General features: G+C 42.9%; 1 protein-coding gene across 3 annotated transcripts in view; it reads left to right on the top strand.

Moving 5' to 3' along the window:
• Nucleotides 1-14,207, top strand: part of LOC138772356 (uncharacterized) — a 33,951-nt gene extending 19,744 nt beyond the window's left edge. For all 3 annotated transcript variants that reach the window (XM_069952701.1, XM_069952699.1, XM_069952700.1), the window contains exons 6-8: nucleotides 9,916-9,983; nucleotides 12,038-12,151; nucleotides 14,051-14,207. In XM_069952701.1, coding sequence (XP_069808802.1) covers nucleotides 9,916-9,983; nucleotides 12,038-12,133 — 164 coding nt within the window. In that variant the 3' untranslated portion in view covers nucleotides 12,134-12,151; nucleotides 14,051-14,207. The remainder of the gene's footprint in view (nucleotides 1-9,915; nucleotides 9,984-12,037; nucleotides 12,152-14,050) is intronic.
• Nucleotides 14,208-21,115: the final 6,908 nt, after the last annotated feature.

Raw genomic sequence — 21,115 nt, forward strand, 5'->3', positions numbered from 1 at the left:
TACCATTTCTTTTCTTTAAATACCAAATTCGTTCATACAACATGATTTTGTTAACCGTATTTATCCATTCTTGAACAGAGGGAGGAGTTGCCGCTATCCAATTTCTAAGGATAACCAACCTAGCGTAAAACAACACCTTTACGATAAGCCTCTCGTGTTTCGTAATTTTACTGGAGTCCCCCAGGATTAACGTAAGCGGATCCCTGGGAACCTTATATTTGAGCTTCCCATCCAGTGTGTCACAAACTTCCCTCCAGTACTCCCCAACACTTTGACAGGACCAAAACAAATGCAAAAAATCAGCATCTTCCAAATTACACTTGGGACATTGAGCTTTTTCGGAAATACCCATTCTACCCCATTGTCTAGGTGAGTAATAAACAACATGCAACAGTTTAAACTGTATAAATTTATGGGCTTCACAAAGAGATACTCTACTTAGGTTTCCCAAAATCCGCTCACGACTCTCCTCTCCTATATCACCCAGGGAGGCACTCCATTTGGCCCAACATTTATCCGTGGCTTTACAGGGGACCACCATAACCAGGGACTTATATATGAATGAGAGGGACTTCTTGCATGCCGGATCAGCGACAAATCTATTAAACAAAACAGAATTACATATTTGAAAACCATGAACCGCCCCCGAGTGAATTTTTGCAAATTCTAATTGTTTATAGAAAAAACAGTGACTGGTGTCCAGACCGTATAACTCTTGAAGTGCCTGAAACTTAATAAGTGAACCATTTTCAAATAATTGACTTAACCGAGTGATACCTTTCCCTATCCAAAATGAACTACTAGGGATATTAGAAAAATGGTGCAAAAAAGAATTATTCCAAAGAGGAGTGAGATAAGTGTTCCCCCCAATCCCACATATATCTTTAATATAAACCCAAACTTTATTAATAAGTGAACAAAGCACAATCCTTTTAAAGGTTCCTTCCAACAAATTTCCAGATTCCAACAACTCAAACCAATTATCGTGTTTACTCAATGACAATAAATGTGCAAATACCTCATAATTAATCCCTCTAAGAATACGTGAAAAATGTGCAGCAACAAAATAAAGTCGGAGATTCGGCATGCCAAAGCCACCCCTACTACTTGGAGCAGCAAAGGCCGAATATTTCAGCCTAACTCTCTTCCTGCCCCATATAAGACTCCCAAGCTTTACTTCGATCCGGTGGATCCAGGCATTGCTAATCCAAATTGGAGCAGCTCCAAAGAAGAACAGCAGCTGAGGTAACACTACTAATTTTATAATTGCAGCTCTGTCTACCATGGCAAGGGGAAGTTTCGCCCATATTTTAATACGCTTCTCTAAATTTCGCTCAAAAGGAGCAAGATTAGCTGGATCATATTTCCCTGGATCCCTAGTGATCAGCACCCCTAGGTATTCTAATGAATCGGATGTCTTCAGAATCCTAACTTTCCCTAAGGGAACTTCTATTTCTTCATCTAGTGGAAACAAGCAGGACTTCCCCCAATTTATTTCCAAACCTGAAAAATGACCATACTTCTCTAGTGCGGAGACCAAACCAGGAAGGAACTTCACCGGCTCCCTCATAAACAGCAGGACGTCATCTGCATATAGCAGGATTTTATTCGACTCCCCACAAAGGCCAAAACCCTGGAATTCCGCATGCCGTCTCACCCATTCCGCCAGAGGCTCCATATAAATTGCAAATAATAAAGGGGAGAGAGGGCACCCTTGAAGAGTTCCCCTAGACAAATCAAAAGAACGGGAAAGGGAGCCATTGATAATCAGCTTAGCCGTAGGATCAGCATACAACAACTTAACCCAATCTAAAAAAGACCCGCTAACACCCATTTTCTCAAGAATTGACCACAAAAACCCCCAATCCACTCTGTCAAACGCTTTAGTCGCGTCAAGTGACAGGATGGAGCGAGGCCCAGAACATTCCGACTGAATGGCAGCAAATACCTTTAAGATGTTATCATGAGCCGTTTTATTCGGCATAAAGCCTCCCTGTTCCTCCCCTATAATTTTGGTAATAACGGAGTTCAACCTCCGAGCCAGAATTTTCGCTAATAACTTAACATCCGTATTAAGGAGAGATATGGGGCGATAAGACGATATCTCAGCTGGATCCTTTCCCCTCTTTTTAATCAACACTATATGGGCCTCCCTCATTGATTGTGGCAGCCTCCCTCCCTTCAAGGATTCATTAAAAACATCCAGAAGAATGGGCAAGACGACACCAGAGAAATCCCTATAAAATTGTGTCGGCAACCCATCGGAGCCGGGGGAGGAATTACCTACAAAAGAGCCAAGCGCCTCACCAAGTTCCGCCAGGGTAATGTCTCCGCACAGAGACTCTCTCTGCTCCAAAGTCAATACTGGTAGTTCCAACTTGCTCAAAAATAGTAATTGTTCCTCTATATTAGAGGGGGCCTCAGATTGGTAAAGTTTGGAAAAAAAGGAGACAATCTCTTCCTCAATCTCCAAATCGGTGTCTACCATTGCCCCTCCCTGTATTTTTAAAGCACAGATGGAAGTCTTCTCTAAGTTAACCTTAAGAATATTTGCAAGGATCTTATTGGGTTTACCCCCTGCAATAAAATTACTCTGACCCTGAAAATTTTTTTTCTGCTGAGCTTTTTCCCTTAAGAGAACCTCATAATTCTTTTGAGCAGCTTGTAGAGCCAGCCAGGACTCCTGCGAGTCCTTTTAGCCTCTACATCATCCAGCACAGTCTGTTCCTTCTTTCTAAACTCCTTTTTCTTAATCAAGATATCCCTAAAAATAATACCTCTCATATATGCTTTCATAGCATCCCAGACAATTGTAACCGGAGTGGTGGATTTATTAGCTGACCAGAACCAGGATATTTCCTTACAGAACTCTTCATTCTTATTAAGGACACTAAACCAGTGTGGATTTATCCGAAATGGGCCACAAGCCCTTGCTTTAAAACTCAAATCAAGCTCCAACAAAATCGGAGAATGATCCGACACTGACCTAGGTTCCAACTTAATTTTCTTTATAAAGGGTACGGAGTTTTCTTCACAAATGACCAGATCTATCCTGGAGGCCGCTTGGTGGGAAGCGCTAAAACAGGTAAAACCCGTAACAACAGGGTACATCCTACGCCATGCATCGACCCAACCCGCCTCGGAGCAAAATCTCCTGAGAGGGGTAGGGCCAAGGCCCCAGCCAGCAGACCGTCCTCTACGATCCCTCTGAGAGTCCCATACACAATTATAATCTCCCATTGAGTAGAGGACAGCATATTCCTTATTGTTCGCGAACCCAACCAAAGCCTCCAATACCGCCGTTCTAAACGGAGGAGCAATATAAATAAATGCCAAGATCACCGCCACCCCATTAAGCTTACCATAAAGAAAAATATAACGGCCCTCAGAGTCAATTTTCTTACAGTTCAAATCAAAGTCAATCAGTTTATGCACGTAAACTGAGACGCCAGAGGAAAAGGATGACAGGGTAGAGTGAAACATGTTTACAAAAATATAAATGAGACGTCTCTAACTAACTACACAGGAAGTAAAAACCAGTTACACTTAATAAACACAGTTATACATGTTCTTTACTTGGAGCAGCTGGATCGTCTTTCAGACACTAGGCAATGGGTCGCCTGGACCAATGGGTGAGGACTGCTCGGGGTACCTGCAAATCCTGACTAAACTAAGTAAAGGCAATGCAAAACATTAGTGAAGAGTCCATGTTACCATGAGAAGTCCAACGAAAAATTATAAAAATATGCAAAAATAATGTTTCAACGTATCACTTTTCAGTGCAAAAATGGACACAGAGAGCTCAAGTATAGGTCTAAGTCTCTTTTCTGGGCGGTCAACTTGAACGTTGCATCAACAAGAACATCCTGGGAATAGCATAGTTCTCAAAAATAAGTTATTCCATAGGAAAAACACAAAAATATAAATAATTGTAATCCACAAGGCGATGACTGCGATCCATAGAGTAAGTTCCTTTCAGGGATAATGAACAGTTCATCTGAACATGAGAAGGGGAAAAGCAAGGGACTTTGGCGCAAACATGGCGCAACTGGGGTAATATCCTGAGCAGATGTGGAGTCTTTTACTTGTTATTAGCTTAAATCAAGAAAGTCTTTGTTGCACAGGATAACTTCCTTGGCGGTGGTAACAGTTCATAATCTCTCAGACGAGCGGGAAGCTTTCCTTGATTCTCCCTTCGGGATCTTCGCAAAGTGTTTTGGTTACTTCCTTCTGGTTCTGTACCTTCTTCTTCCAAGCCATGAAGCGAAGTAGAGAAGTTCTCTGGAGTGTCAATATTTTCAGTTGGTAAAGGAGGCATAGGCAGAGGACTCTGTTGGGTCTCCACTGAAGTAGGGTTTGCAGGCCCTTGAACCAGTATCTTGATATGAGGTTGGAGGAACCACTGGAACGGATCTAATCCAGGGAGTACTTCAGTAGTGGTACTTTGCTGAGGGGTTGATGCTTGTGCAAAAGGTTCAGGCTCTTTACTTGAATGCGGTTGAGGATCAGGTTCCCTCAAACATTTCTTTAGCCTGTTGCCATGTACTCGCTGAGTACCGTGATTTTCACGATAAATTTCGTACACTTCTGGAGAAAGAATATTTTGCACAATGTACGGTTCACGCTCCCAATGGCTATCTAGCTTACTAGTAGGATGATTGTTTTTCAACCATACGGAATCTCCTGTTTGAAAGGGTTCAGCACAGGCATGTAGATCATAATCCTGCTTCTGTTTTTGTTGAGCTTTCTCAATTCTAGAGTCAACAATTTCTTTGGCATCTTCTAGACGTCTCTGATGTTCTTTAACCCAATCTGATTGAGGAAGAAGAGGTTCTGAATCTGGCATGGAGATGTCTTGAGCAACGTCTACAGGTAGTCTTCCATGTCTTCCAAACATTAGATAGTAAGGAGTGTATCCTGTGGAACAATGGGAAATATTGTTGTAAAGGAACACTAGTTCTGGAAGAAACTTTGGTTAATCTGCCGCCTTCTCTGTGGAGAGGGTTTTGACTCTGTTAATCAGGATTTGGTTCACTTTCTCACATAATCTGTTTCCTTGAGGGTGGTATGCTGTTGTCCTCAGTTTTTTTTGCAACTGTACAGAGCACACAACTCTTGGAACAGCTCAGATTCAAAAGAAGATCCTTTGTCAGTGAGAATCTTGTCAGGGCTGCCATAGGGTAGGATGAAGCTTTTCCACAAGGTGGCAGCTGTAGTTTTGGCAGTAAGATCTTTTACAGGAACAGCTACAACAAATTGGGTGTAATGATCAACCATGGTTAAGACATGGGTGTATCCAGATCGGCTTGGTCCAATTTTCACATGGTCAATGGCTAGAATTTCAAGGGGACTTTTACTCACAATTGGATGGAGTGGTGCACGCTGATCCTGTCTTTCACTCTTGTTCACTACACAAGTGGGGCACTTACGACACTAATCCTCAATGTCAGCTCTCATATTGACCCAAAAGAATCTTTTTCGGATGGTAGTTTCTGTCTTTTGAACTCCAAAGTGGCCAGATTGGTCATGATACATGTCCAGGACGATTTTGGCATCTCTTCTGGGTATCACCACTTGGAAGACTTGTTCATAAGTGACTGGGTCTAGAATTCTGCGATAAAGCAAACCTCTCAACATGAAGAGGGATTTTCTCAGTCGCCAAAGCAGTGTCAGTTCTGTGTCGGCTCTGTGTTTTCGGATTCTCTCTGGAACTCGCCCACTGGAGAAGTAATCCAATAGTTCACCGATTACTCTGCTTTCCGCCTGAAGCTTTAGCCAGCATTCTTTTTCAACTGGAGGAACAAGATCACTCTGCTGGGGACTACTGAGAGCATTATGCTTTATCTGTTGAGCCTCTTGCCGTGCAAATCGAGCGTAGAAAGCGGGCATTTCCACATCTTCCCACTGCTCATCAATGGATTTAAGTTCCTTCTCTGCGGGTAATCTGGACAAAGCATCAGCATTGTCATTGGCCTTACCAGACCGGTATTTGATGGTAAAGTTGAAACTAGCTAGTCGAGAAGCCCACCTTTGTTCTAGGGCTCCCAAGCGAGCTGAGTTCAAGTGCGCCAATGGGTTATTGTCCGTGTAGGCAGTGAATGTAGAAGCTGCTAGATAGTCTTTGAATTTTTCAGTCACTGCCCATACCAAAGCAAGAAGCTCTAACTTAAAGGAGCTATAGTTTTGATCATTTTGCTCAGGTTCTCTCAATGATCGACTTGCGTTAGCGATTACTCTTTCGGTTCCATTCTGTGTCTGGGAGAGCACTGCTCCAAGGCCTTTCTTACTGGCATCAGTGTATAGACAGAAGGGCAGGCTATAGTCCGGATATCCCAGTATCGGTGGTTCAGTAAGCTTGCCTTTTAATTGCTGGAATGCAGCTTCTCTCTCACTAGTCCATTCCACAGGGATCCGTGAATTCTGACGATCTTTAGGATTCCCTTTGAGGAGCTCTTGGAGAGGACTAGCTATCTGGGCAAATTTTGGAATGAATCTTCTGTAATAGCTAGCGAACCCAAGGAAACGCTTAACTTCCTTGACTGTTCCAGGTGCAGGCCAATTCTTCACAGGAGCTATCTTGTCTGGGTCAGATTGCACGCCAGCGGCACTCACAACATGACCAAGGTATTTCACTTGTGGTTTCAACAAGTAACACTTTGAAGGCTTAACTTTCAACCCATGCCGCGCAAGATTTTCAAGCACTTCCGCCAGATGCTGTAGGTGTTCTTCATAGGTTTTGGAGTACACTATTACGTCATCCAAGTACAATAGGACTGTCTCAAAGTTCCAATGTCCTAGACATCTCGCCATCAATCTCTGAAAAGTTCCGGGAGCATTGCAGAGCCCGAATGGCATGTAGTTGAATTCAAAGAGGCCCATCGGGGTAGTAAAGGCGGTTTTCTCTTTGTCCTCTGGTGCCATGGGAACTTGCCAGTAGCCACTGGTCAGATCCAGAGTTGAGAAGAAGGCTGCAGAGCCTAAAGCTGCAAGTGACTCCTCTATCCGAGGCAATGGATAGGCATCCTTATGCGTTATGTTGTTGACCTTACGATAGTCCACACAGAAGCGGATTGTTCCGTCCTTCTTCCTTACTAGGACTAGGGGAGCAGCCCAGGGACTGTGGCTATCCTGGACAATGTTGGTGGTTTTCATATCTTGGACCATTTTCTTCACTTGTTGGTACATGGCAGGAGGCACAGGCCGGTATCTCTCCCTGATAGGAGGATGCGTACCGGTTAGTATGGTATGCTGGATTAAACTGGTCTGTCCATAGTCCATAGGATGTTTGCTGAAGACTTGATGATGTTGCTTGGCTACCTCCAGCACACCTTGAATCTGTTCAGTGGAGGTGGTGTCATCACCGATACTTAGTTCGGACAGCCAGGATTGTGAATCTGGATCTTCTCTGGGACCTATCGCCTCTCCACCTGAGGGGTGTCCCGCAGCCTCAGGGGATTGTCGTTTAACTGCCAGCAATCTTCCTCACGGTGCCCTTTGCGGTGACAATATTTACACTGTAATCCTCTGGTACTCTGATACCAGGTATCTGAGAGTCTAACCGGTGGTTGCCACTGTCTTTCTCTTGTAGGTGGTGGTGGTCGCTCTCGGTTCCGTATGGGAGGACTTTCTCTTCCTTGTCTAGAGGGGTTTTCTAGTCGATCCATCCGCTTCATCATTCTTTCCATTGCTTCAGTGAGGTTTGATATTTGGTTAGCCAGTGTTGCTTCATTCTCTACTTTTTCCATAGCTTTAGCGCAATGTGAGACTTGAGCAGTCGGGGACTGAGCACTCTGTTCAACCATCAGACTTACAGGTGCTGGTATGGGAGTCGTCACACTTCTGTTATCTTCTTGCCATTCTGGCAGAGATTTCTCCTCTAGTATTTCTATGGCTAGTTCTTTAAATTCTAGGAAAGAAGCATTTGGATGTTGTACAGACAACATTTTCAACTGGCTCCTGTAAGTCTTGTCTAACACACCTTCAATAAACTGTTCACGAAGGGTTTGATCTTGACCTACTGCTTCATGAGGATCGACCCAAATAACAGCTCGTCATGCTTCCTGCAGGGTCAGGGAATAGTCTCTAAGCGACTCCTTGGGGCGTTGTCTCATCCCAAAGAAACGCTTCTTCAGCTCAGAAGCAGTTCTAGACTCAAAGATAACACTCAGTCGGTCTAGAATCTGTTTATTGTTTTGTCGCTCATGTCCAGGCCAGGACTTGACCTCACGGAGTGCAGGTCCTTGTAGTTGGTTGATCAAAATTTCAACTTTCTGTTCTTCAGTAACAGAGCACAGTTTAAAATGACTTTGCATTTTTTCTCTAAATTCTTGAAGGGTACGAGGTGTTCCATCATAATGAGGATACCATGATGCACCTGGATAGTATGGCATACTTATTTGCATAATGCAGATGGGTGTAATGGGAGCTGAAGAACTGCTGTGGCCCACTTGGGTGTTGTCTTCGCTGTCCGACATTGTCCTCAACATTCTGCACCAGCCTAGCAGATTTAAATTGAGCTAACTTATATTTTTTGGGAGCGTTGCTATGGGCAACGGGCAGGAAAGTGGGACGTGGCGCCTTTAATAATAAATGCAGCAACTTGTTTATGGAAAATGTGGCCACTCAGGGAGATAGCTAATACTTCAAACAGACTTTTCCCTGCTTTATTCCCCCAATAGTACTCACTCATGTGTCCACAGCATGAAATCCTGGACTCCAGGGACTTAGGAGCTTGCTGAGTGTACAGCCTAGCTGGGTTCCTTTCACACAATGCCGGCTGTATTTTTGTGCTCCCCCTTGAAGAAGGTTGGCTCCTCTGGTCAAGCAGCTTGCTGAACCCTTATTTCTGTAAGAGACACTTATAGAGGGGGCTTTAGCATAGATTTTATTCACAGGGCGACTTGTAAGCAATCCACACAGACACAGCATGTAATACCACAGTCCAGCACACAGCCTCTCTCCATATATGGGCAGCAGGAGGGCAGTCTAATCTCTTAAAATGGCCGATTAACCCCTCTTCTGCCAGTGTGAATTAGTGAATGCAGTATTCAGCTGTTTTAAGCAGGTAAAAGTCACTTTTGGGGTTTCTAATCTCAGTCTCTGTCAGGGGGGCACCCCTGGATATTAGTAGGGTACTGATGGATCAAGGCGCAGAAGTCTCGATCCTGTTTCGTGACGCCATTTTGCAACGTCCGCACGGTGGACTGGAGGCTCTATTAGGACCAGATAGGGTGCCGGTGGTGTTGTCAGGGGCAATAGTGTCACGGTGCTTTACTCCTACCTTAGCGGTCCTGGCTCTCCTAAGGCCCCGGGCGGTCGTCACAGCAATGAGGTGGTTGGTTTCCAGTGATTGGAGACAATGAATAGACGGTGATATAACTGAGGGACTTTACTTTCTGGTTTACACAGTAATACAGCACATTGGAATGGTGTTCAGTCACTCTCCAGTCAGGCTGCATGAAGTGAGCGTTGGGTTCCCTCTGCCTTAGTGGTTATAGCCTTTATCTGGCTGGTTAGAATCTCTCCTCTCTCTCCTTGCTTTGCCTGCTCTGCACTCAGCAGGTTACTTCACTTACTTGAAGGTTTTAGTCAGCACACGACTGCTTATATCTGACTATGATGGAGAGCACTGTCTGCTCCTCCTCACCGACTACATCTACTCAACTCCTCTCAGGACCTGTCAGACCTCCTACTGTTGCCTAGGCAACCCACTTGAGGTGGAGGGCTGCTGGGTCCCAATGCTCACTGTCAACATGTTGGCAATGCACTGCCACCTGCTGGACACCAATGATAAAGCATTATACAGTTACTTTATACAGAGCACATGTCATATTGCAGATAAAACTTTGTAGTGCCTGGTGGGTCACTACAATATCATGGCCTTTGAATTCTGATGCTTTATTTTCTATTTTGCAGTTGTTGCTCTGGGATATCGCATTATCGTGGAGCCCATATTTAGAATATTTAGCCAGGTTATCAAAACAGTAAGTATAAATGTCTATATTGTACACACTAGGTCGGGGTGGACTGATAATGACAGCTGAGGTCGGTGTGTAGCAGACCTAAGGGCCCTATTCCACAGTAACGATAATCGTCCGGATTGGCCCTATTTGGCCCGATTCGGCAGATTATCGTTCGGTGAAATAGAGAGAATGATCAGCCGATGATCGTGTCATCGGCTGATCGTTCATTTAGGGCCAGACCGCAGATCGCCGCTCGTTTACATCGTTGATTGGGCCCTCCTCGGCCCGTGGAATAGGACCCTAAGGCAACCACTAGAGATAGGAGAACAGAACCTGCGGGGAGGCTCAGCCTAGTAGTACCACATCCAGCCCCTGTAAGGCAGAGTTGAGGGAGGTCTCACATTCTCACATTGTAAATCGCTGGTGCCATTGTACCTGGCAGAAATTTAGTCGCAGTTCCAACATATAGACAGTGGTTGACCAGAGTATGGGAGCCTTAAGTCCAAACATACAAGCAAAGCCAGCTCACCATGTGCAGAAGTCAGGTGGGTTCCTTTAGTGTGGAGCACAGTAGACATTAAACAGCCAGGCCGATCCCCGGTGACTGCAAGCAGATGTGTAGATGTGTAGATGTGTAGTCTCCAGTTCCAAAATGTAAATATCTTCAAACTTTATTCCATCATATAAAAGCTAGGACATCAACATCCAGTAAAATAGTAAGCCTATGCATTTAAGGTTCAACTTCTTAGTCATGCCATAACTAAGGGGTCACACCCCGAAATGCGTAGGCTTACTAATTTACTGGATGTTGATGTCCTAGCTTTTTATATGATAGAATAAAGTTTGAAGATTTTTACATTTTGAAATTGGAGACTTCCTTTCAACACAGTGTAACGGAGCCCCCTGAGATAATACTGAGATGTAGGGTGGGGGTTCTACTCTCTTATAGTTGGCAATGCTCATATCTACAGGGTGCAGAAAACATGAGGTGTAGCTTTCCGACCATGTGTTATAATTAGGCCCGGCCTGATACCCAGACCCAGTAGGTCCTAGAATGCAATGGGGCATGTTGTTCAGCCTCTTTCTTTTTTCCTTCTTCCGGGGCAATGGTAGTCCTGGTAATCCTGGGTAATTTTCAATACTTCTCAGGGACTGTAGCTTCAAGCGCCCCCGGGGAAGAAAGTAAAAGATCTCCAAAATTCTAGTGCTTTCTCCCATTGTAAGCTCTTAGCTAATGTAAGGACGTAACTCACTTGACCTGACCTGACTTGTGGTGGCTACGAAAAGCCAAAATTTATACACTTAAAGTAAATGTACCACCAGTTAGATCGCTTTGTGTTTTTTTACATGGATAGACAGGGACTGGCATTGAGATGCCGGTAGCGCAGTCCTTTTTTTTAAATACCCCAGTTTCCGTGCACAGCGCCAATCTATTCCCGAGCACCTGATGGAATAAAGTGCTTCATGCCATCCGGTGCCGTGTGCAGGAACACAGCAGTGTTTCAAAAAAAGGACCGTGACCGGACCAAGATTAGAAAAACATAGCTACTTTCTTGCATCCTGTCCCCAGGTTGTGTGTTGTATTACAATTCAGCTCCATTCACTTCAATGGAGTAGTGCTGTTTGTAGCAGAAGAAGGCAGCCATGTTTTTAAGCCTGGATAATTCCTTTAATTCTATTGCTCTGTGAAGGTTAGTAGAGTCATGTCTTTTAAAGATTTACAGTATCCCATTATGAGCGGGAGGCTAACGGCATTCCGCGGCGGACAATTCCATCGCGGAATTCCGCTAGCTTTGCTCAGTGGGAACGGGGCCTAATGCAGTTCCTGGGAAAACAAAAACCTTCTTCCCCCAATTTCTCATAGTCTCCCACCACTCTGATCTGCCAACTAGGCCACCATGAATGACACTGTGCGCATAGGAATGGTTGCCCCTTTGTTCACCAGTGGTTAAAACTAGTCTATGGCGGCCTCCAGGAATGGGGGCACATTGTAATGTCTCGGAAAGTTCTGCAAAAAACAAACTCAGCTCTGCCGCCTGAATAAAAAAACGTATGTGGTGAATATTGTTTTTAAGGATATATCTCCTATCCAGTCTGAGAGAGATGAAGATGTTGATGACAACAAGGTTTTACCAACACCAGCAGGAATACTCCAAACAACTGGCGGCTGATTTCATTTCCAAATTCAGGTAAAAATCTGATTATTAATTCACAGTTATTATCTGATACAACGATTACACATGTTCAGTATTATTACCAGTAAATCTGCTGAGAATATACAGACCGCATGGTGGTGCAGGGGGCAGCGCTGGTCACTAGTAGTGTAACCCGGGGACACCTCTACATGGAGGCTACAAATTTAGGACGTTTCGACACCTCAATCTATCATTAATTTCCCGGTAGTCTTCATGTATGCATTTTCCATTGTAACCAAACTTCTCAATACTCCCAGAATGTCAATTCCAAAAGACTCTTGGGAAGAGGGCAAATCCCCCGAACCAGCAGAAAAATGTGAGAGGTGCCAAGTACCTTAAACTATTTGTATAAGGATTTTATTTGGGCATTTTATGGTACACCATTAGTGGGAATGGCATCAATGTGTGAAAACCAAGAAATGCAGGTGGCAGGTGGAAGGGTCTTAGTCCTGAATCACCAGATGACAAGTCAAGATCAGAAGGTGCAGGAAGAGATGTGGTTTTGGCAATTTACTTATATGGCCACTGTCACCAAAGAAAATGAAAGTTTATATTGATCAGGGTTGTCGGGAGTGTTCAGACCGCAACAGGTGAGGAGAACGGATCGAGAGAACTCTACACCTAGCGCATTCTCTCCCGACTTGTGAGCCACATGACATAAACATAATTAAAGTCTATGGGGCAGTCTCGCTCACACAGACACAGAGCAGGGAGAGAAAGGCATATTGCACCAAGCGTCTCGCACTGCTCATTCCAGGATGTGAACAGTTCAACATAGACAGGTACAAAGTTTTGAAATATCTCAGTGACGTCAAAGAAGAAAAGATCCAATGATACATAAGTGCGATTTCTTGACCCATCAGGGTCTTTATAAAAAATACATACCTAGTGCAATGCTGAAGCCATTATGTCTGCTTGATAAAGACCCTGCACTATCTATGGATGCTGTTGTATTATTTCCTATAAAGCTGCTATAAGGATGTCAGCTGGGATTGGTGGCCTTCTGGCGTGCAGCCACATTTTACCTCCACCAAATTGGACTCCACCATATTAGATGTCTTTTTGGTGACATGGAAAAAGTAGTTTTTTGTAGACAGCCATGCTGTATACTAGTCAGTTGTTTCCATCACCCGAGGCTCATTTAGGTATTAAGGCCAGATCTGCTGGAGCTTATGGATCCAGACTGGGGTATTCTACCATCACCAGGGCAGTAGGGTCGACCCTTCTTCTTTCTTTAGCTCATGCTTTAATTCTAAGTGTCACTGTCACTATAGGAAACTTTTAACGTCATAGAGATATGCCAAAAGTTTTGAACAGTCCAAGTGTACCTGAGACCTGTACCTGTGTGAGGAAAAAAGAGTCCATAGACTTACACTATGAGTCTGACTTATCGAGTGAGGGGCGGGAAAGGACCACGCTTAGCTCCCTATCGCAACGGGTCTGAACACAGACGGACCGATCAAAACTTTTGGCATCACATGTCAATTTACCTGTCATTTATTATGATGGGTAAACTTTAATGCAAAAGTTTTTGGGCCACACTCCTTGAGCATCACTATTGGGGATACTAGTCCCACTGTACCTGTAGGTCTCAGTTCTCTAGTGAAGCCTGTTGTGCTGCTCAGGATACAAAAGTGACAGCAACATGTGCAACCACTTTCCTCTGCTCACTGGGGTGTGAGTGCCCTTCCAGTCAGGTGATCATGACCACACCCATATTCACACATACATAGACCACGCCCATATACACACTTACATGAACCACGCCCATATAAACCACACCTACATAGCCCACAACCACATAAACCACACCCACAATGTGACCCAAACAGCTTTTCTAATTTTTAATAGTAAATAAGTGACTAATCTCTGAATTTTCATTTTGTCTTCCAGGCCGCACAATGGATTCCTGACCAGGACAGGCCGAGTCCTCAGGATGGATTTCCCCTCTGATGATTTGTTTCCTCTTCTCTCCTGACCCATCATATTCTCTCTCCATGATTTCCCTTCCCTCCATGTCTCACAACCAATAAAGTGGAAGAGATCAGCACATTGTGTTCTGTGGTCACTTGGTTTATGGCTGTGTTGTAAATGTTGTTAAAGGCTTTTTCCAGGATTATAAACTGCAGAAACAGGGCAATAACAATTGTGGTGCCTTTCTCTGGAAATAGGTTTTCTATTAGGAAAGATATTGGATCATAATATAATTTCTGCAAAGAAAATTGAAATTTTCAATTTTCTTAGACACTTAAGTTTTTATTTTTGTGACTCACCTAAAGGGTTAAAAAAACTTTCTGGAACTGATTTTAAATAGTTTGGGGGGTGCAGTTTCTGAAATGGGGTGCTTTATGGGGCTTCATAACATAAAGTCCCCTCAAATACACTTCAAACGTGAACTGATCCCTTGCAAAATCTAATTTTGAAATTCTTGCGAATATTTGGAAAAATGCTGCTAAACTTTGAAGCTTTCTATTGTCTTAAAAAATTGAAGGCAAGTTTAATAAATGCCGCCAACATAAAGTAGACATGTTGCTAATGCTATTTCCTATCTAATTTAGTTAGAAAAATGCAATTCTCCACAATTTTTCACGTTATTTTGGTTTTTTTCATAAAGATAGGCTACAAGTATTGTCTCAAATTTACCAGAAATATAAAGTATAACATGTCACAAGAAAACAATTTCAGGATCAGCCGGATAGGTAAAAGCAGGGATAAAGTGACACATTTCATATTCCTGAAATTTGCTCCGGTCCTTATGGCCATTTTGGGCTCCGTCCTTAAGAGGTTAAATGAACCGCACTTAAAATAACAGTTTGTTTTTTTTTTCGTGAAAAAGGTGCTTTTAATGTTTTTGTGTGTCTGGAAGTCAATAGGAAAAAACACTAAAGTATGGCGACCTGTTGGAATCCTGTTGGGCAGGACCTAATGAGGATATGAAGACATGACTTGTGTTGATCGAACTGTTCAAGAAAAATTTAATTCGAGAGGAGGAGGTTTCTATCTTTCATTTTAGCTCTTCAGAGAGGATACCCGAGAGCACTACTTGATGAAGCATGTCAAAGAGCTAAAATGAAAGATGGAAACCTCCTCCTCTCAGGTACTTCTAACCGCAAGCGAAATAAAAAGAACAATAGATTTACGTTTACGTTTAAGTTATCTCCGATGGCCCCACAGATCTGCAGTACTATAAACAAATGCTGGAGTTTATATGTTGTAAGCCTAATTATGTGATCTATTGTATTTGTTGCCCGTGTGGCCGATTTTATATCGGCCAAACCAAAAGAGCCATGTGTACCAGATTCAGGGAACATATATACTCCCTGAAGACTGGGGTAGGAGCTACTCGGCTAATTAATCACATGCAGGAGAGTCATGGTAATGATTACTCTGTCTTGACCTTTGCTGGCATAGAAAGGGTTCAAGCCAAAGCAGGACAAGACAGACGAAAAACCTTGTTGAAAACGGAGCTGTCATGGATCATTCGTACGGAGGCAGAGGGCCCAGGAGGCTTGAACGATAGATCGCAGTCTCTTGTTGTAACTCATTGAGTATAATGTTGTCACATTTAAATTGTGTGTATACGTTTGTGTTTTTTATTATTGTGTTCACGATACTGACGGCACTAATAGTTAGTCTATTTAAGCTACGTGATGACGTCCTGAAGGAGGTTGGTCCGTAGAAGCGCCGTAAGGGCGTGAAACAGCCTGTAACCTCACCTCCATGGCGTCTGCCGCCGCTGTGTCTGCACCTTGTCCAATTTTTACTACGATGTGCTAATAAAGATGAAGAAATTTTAAACGGGTGAGTGCAGTTTCATCTTCCTTCTCTGCTTGCAATACTATATATGTGCCTATATATTTTTTTTAAGCTAGCACCACCTGATTTTATTGCTGTTTACGGACTGTGAGCAAGAGGATTGCTGGGAACAGTAGTGCCACCATTCTCTGGTTGTGGACATACATAGGAGTTGCTTAGTTACATTTATCCTGAGTTGGTAAAAGTTCATTTTTGTCAGTTTGGGAGGTGAAATATCGTTCAAATACACTGTGTATTATAGTCATACAGATATATATATACCGTGTGTTATAGCCATACAGATATATATATATATATATGTATATATATACCGTGTGTTATAGTCATACAGATATATTGTCACATCCGCAGCCGCGGCACATGCCTCTCTCCACGCCGCTGCTGCACCATTTCCTGCTCTGTGCCGGGGCTCCTCCTCCTCCAGCTCCCTGTCAGCTCCACGCGCTCGTCCCTGTCTCCTAGGGAGCGCACGCGCCGGCTCTGCTATAATTTAAAGGGTCAGTGTGCCTATAATAATTGGCTGCCGCTCTGAGGCTCTCCTATAAATTGCAGCCCTGCCCCACCACAGGTGTTGGAGCCTCTGCATGCTTCCTAGTGTGTTCAGGCCCAGCTACCTGTTGTATCCATTGTTCCTGCACATTGTTTCTGCCACCTGCGGTTCCCTGTATCCAGCTGCCTACCTGCCTGTCTGACTGCTTGCCTACTGTTCCTGCTACACCTCGTCCACCGTCACTAGCAAGCCAAGCCAGGGGTAGCGACCTGGGGGTCACCTGCCGCAGCAAGTCCATCCTGCCTTGCGGTGGGCTCTGGTGAAGACCAGCGGCCCCTTAGACTCCGCTCCCTGGTGCGCCTTACGCCATCGCTAGTGACGGTCCAGTGGATCCACGACTCCAATCGTTACATATATATACTGTTTATTATAGTCATACAGATAAATATATACCGTGTGTTATAGTCATACAGATATAGATATATAAATATATATGTATAAACCATGTGTCATAGTCATACAGATACTGTATATACCGTGTGTTTTTGTCATTCAGATATATACCGTGTTATAGTCATACAGATAAATATATACCGTGTGTTATAGTCATACAAGTATATATATATATATATATATATATATATATATATATATATAGTGTGTTATAGTCATACAGATAGATGTATACTGCGCGTTTTTGTCACACAGATATACAGTATATCCAGGAATAGAGTTCTCTCTTGCTTAATCTTTCTCAATGGCAAAAAGTCTAATTTTCACAGGGGTATTCCCCACAAAAAATTTTTTTTTTTTTGCATTAATAGCTTTCCATCTTTCCAATATCAAAGCTGGGTGACCTCCATTATACTGACTACTATACAGGATGCTGGGAAAGCTGGGTGACCTCCATTATACTGACTACTATACAGGATGCTGGGGAAGCTGGGTGACCTTCATTATACTGACTACTATACAGGATGCTGGGAAAGCTGGGTGACCTCCATTATTTTCTTATTCACACTCAGTGCTCAAAAGTCAATTTTTGTCAGTTTTTATTGCTGAATAATAGTATAAAAACCATCTCCCCATATGTCATGCGCATCAATCGATCAAACACAGGAGTTGCTTAGTTACATTTATCCTGAGTTGTTAAAAATTCATTTTAGTCAGTTTTGGGGATGAAATATCGTTCAAATACACCGTGTGTTATAGTCATAAAGATAAATATATACCGTGTGTTAGTCATATAGATATATATATACCATGTGTTATAGTCATACAGATATATATTGTGTTATAGTCATGCAGATATGTACCGTGTGTTATAGTCATACAGAGATATATATTTATTTTTATATATTTACCGTGTGCTATTGCCATACAGAAATATACTGTGTGTGTTATAGATATATATCTCGTGTGCTATTGTCATACAGATATATAGCCAGGAAATAGAGTTCTCTCTGTTGCTAAATCTTTCTCAATGGCAAAAAGTGTAATGTTCACAGGGGTGTTAAACATAAAAATCATTTTTCGCATTAATAGCTTTCCATCTTTCTAATATCAAAGCTGGGTAACCTCCATTATACTGCCTACTATACAAGATGCTGGAAAGCTGGGTGACCGCCATTATACTGACTACTATACAAGATGCTGGGAAAGCTGGGTGACCTCCATTATACTGACTACTATACAAGATGCTGGGAAAGCTGGGTGACCGCCATTATACTGCCTACTATACAAGATGCTGGAAAGCTGGGTGACCGCCATTATACTGACTACTATACAAGATGCTGGGAAAGCTGGGTGACCTCCATTATACTGACTACTATACAAGATGCTGGAAAGCTGGGTGACTGCCATTATACTGCCTACTATACAAGATGCTGGGAAAGCTGGGTGACCTCCATTATACTGACTACTATACAAGATGCTGGGAAAGCTGGGTGACCTCCATTATACTGACTACTATACAAGATGCTGGGAAAGCTGGGTGACCTCCATTATTTTTTTATTCACACTCAGTGCCCAAAAGTCTATTTTTGTCAGTTTTTATTGCTGACTAATAGTATAAAAACCATCTCCCCATCTGTCATACACATCTATCAATCATACATTTTTTTTAAGCTAGCACCACCTGATTTTATTGCTGTTTACGGACTGTGAGCAAGAGGATTGCTGGGAACAGTAGTGCCACCATTCTCTGGTTGTGGACATACATAGGAGTTGCTTAGTTACATTTGTCCTGAGTTGGTAAAAGTTCATTTTTGCCAGTTTTTTGGGGGGGTATACCATTCAAATACACCGTCATACAGATATATATATACCGTGGAATATAGTCATACAGATATATATACAGTGTGTTATAGTCATACAGATATATATACAGTGTGTTATAGTCATACAGATATATGTATATATATATATATATATATACTGTGTTGTTGTCATACAGATAGATATATACCGTGTGTTATAGTCATGCAGATTTTTTGAATTAATAGCTTTATATCTTTCCAATATCAAAGCTGGGTGACTGCCATTATACTGACTACTATGCAAGATGCTAGGAAAGCTGGTTGACCACCATATACTGACTACTATACAAGATGCTAGGAAAGCTGGTTGACCACCATATATTGACTACTATACAAGATGCTAGGAAAGCTGGTTGACCACCATATACTGACTACTATACAAGATGTTAGGAAAGCTGTGTGACCTCCATATACTGATTACTATACAAGATGTTAGGAAAGCTGGGTGACCTCCATATACTGACTACGATACAAGATGCTGGGAAAGCTGGGTGACCTCCATTATACAAGATGCTAGGAAAGTTAAGTGACCTGCATTATACTGACTACTGTACAACATGCTAGTAAATCTGAGTGACCTACAACTGGCGTCACTGCCGCCTCAACTCTGCTACGTCACTGCTGCCTCGTCACTGCTGCCTCATCTCTGCTACATCACTACCAACTTAACTCTGCTACGTTACTACCTTACTACCTCAACTCTGCTATATCACTACTTTACTACCTCAGCTCTGATATGTCACTATCTCAACTCTGCTACCTCAGTTATGCATTGAAAGGAATTAAGTGTTTTACTCTCTTACATTTTTTTTTCTGTCATTCTTAGAGCCAAATTTTCTTCACTAAGTGGTTCCATGTATCCAGTTTATTCTTCTGGATGGCAATTTCAGCTTCTCCTCATCTGTATTGGTATAAAAATTAACCAGAACATCTCCTATTGACTTTAATAGGGTTCGAGTTCAAGTTCGAGTTGGACCTCGAATCGAACACCAACTTTGGTTCGCTCATCTCTAGTTTTAAGCGCTTCAGGAATGGGTCAAATTTTTCCCTAAAAGAGTAATAACCATTTAAAACACTTATAGCGTATCCAAAGCCCCCCTAAATGCAGGTTTCACAACAGGGACCATCAAATATTTTTAGAACAAGGGTTTTCAGCCCTCTGTGGTCTGTTTGAGGCCATTGTAGGGGGTCGGGAATCCAAAAACTGGACTATCGTGGGACAGTTATACAGTTGGTGTCTCAGTGTTGGGACCCCTTCAATCTTTTGATACACTAGGAAGAATATCACGGTTGTCACTTCCTAGCTTGGCATTAGGTCCCTCTGATTGCAGGATACGGGCTCTATGGGCTTATAAATGACTTAATAGATTCAGTACCCAAACCCCAAAGACTCAAATCTTTTGAAAGGCCTGCCAGTGTTGAGGGGTAAATTTGCCCACACACAATGATTATGACTGGCACCCTTCAGGTATACCTCCAAGATGTGTAGAGGGTGGAAGTCATCACCAGGAAGCCAAATAAGACCTCTTCTGCTCCCCTTGGAGTCCTTCATTGTGCAATGTTAGCATCTAAGAGAGACATAGAGGCCAATCCCTACTCCTGGCTGATCAGTTTTTTGAAGAGACAACTGTGTGCGACGTCCCCTTCACTGTTTACCTGGACGTGTTGTGCATCAGATAGTGGCTATATTGCGGCACAAAATTAAATGTTTCTACATATAATAGTCACCAACAACACCTACTCTGTATTTCCCATTAACGTAATGTACAGAAATTTTATTGTCAAAATCCTGGCATTTCTTATTGCCCTGAAGCTCTGCAGCAGTATATACAGTATATATGTAATCTGTAGATTATATAACGGGAGATCACTTACAAAACCGTCATTAAAGCAAACATCATACAAGGAACATTGTTCCTAGGGATTAAGATCATCTGATAAATTGCAGCAAACACCTTGAAGCTTCAGGTTAGGATCTTGGTGTCCTTTATTGTTTGCCAAGTCACCAACCTGCGCTGTATCCTGGCTGTATATATATACGGCGGCATCACCCGGTGCAGGGTATGTGTGGCTGAGCTGAGGTTATATCCACTCATCTCCACCATGAAGGCCATCACCGTTCTCCTCCTTGGGGTCTTCTCCAGCTTCCTTGGTAAGTGTCTACATTATTGTTGGGAGCCCCTTCTCCTGCCAGTCACCCATCCAGTACACTGTATTGTCGTCAGGATTCTACATACAATATCATGGCCTTAGAATTCTGCTGCTTTATTGTTAGCAACTTACCTGACTTTGCATCAGCACCGGTCTCCTGGGCTCAGGGCGCGCGGACAAGAC

The sequence above is a fragment of the Dendropsophus ebraccatus genome, chromosome 14 (assembly GCF_027789765.1).
Source record: "Dendropsophus ebraccatus isolate aDenEbr1 chromosome 14, aDenEbr1.pat, whole genome shotgun sequence".
Taxonomy (NCBI): Eukaryota; Metazoa; Chordata; class Amphibia; order Anura; family Hylidae; genus Dendropsophus; species Dendropsophus ebraccatus.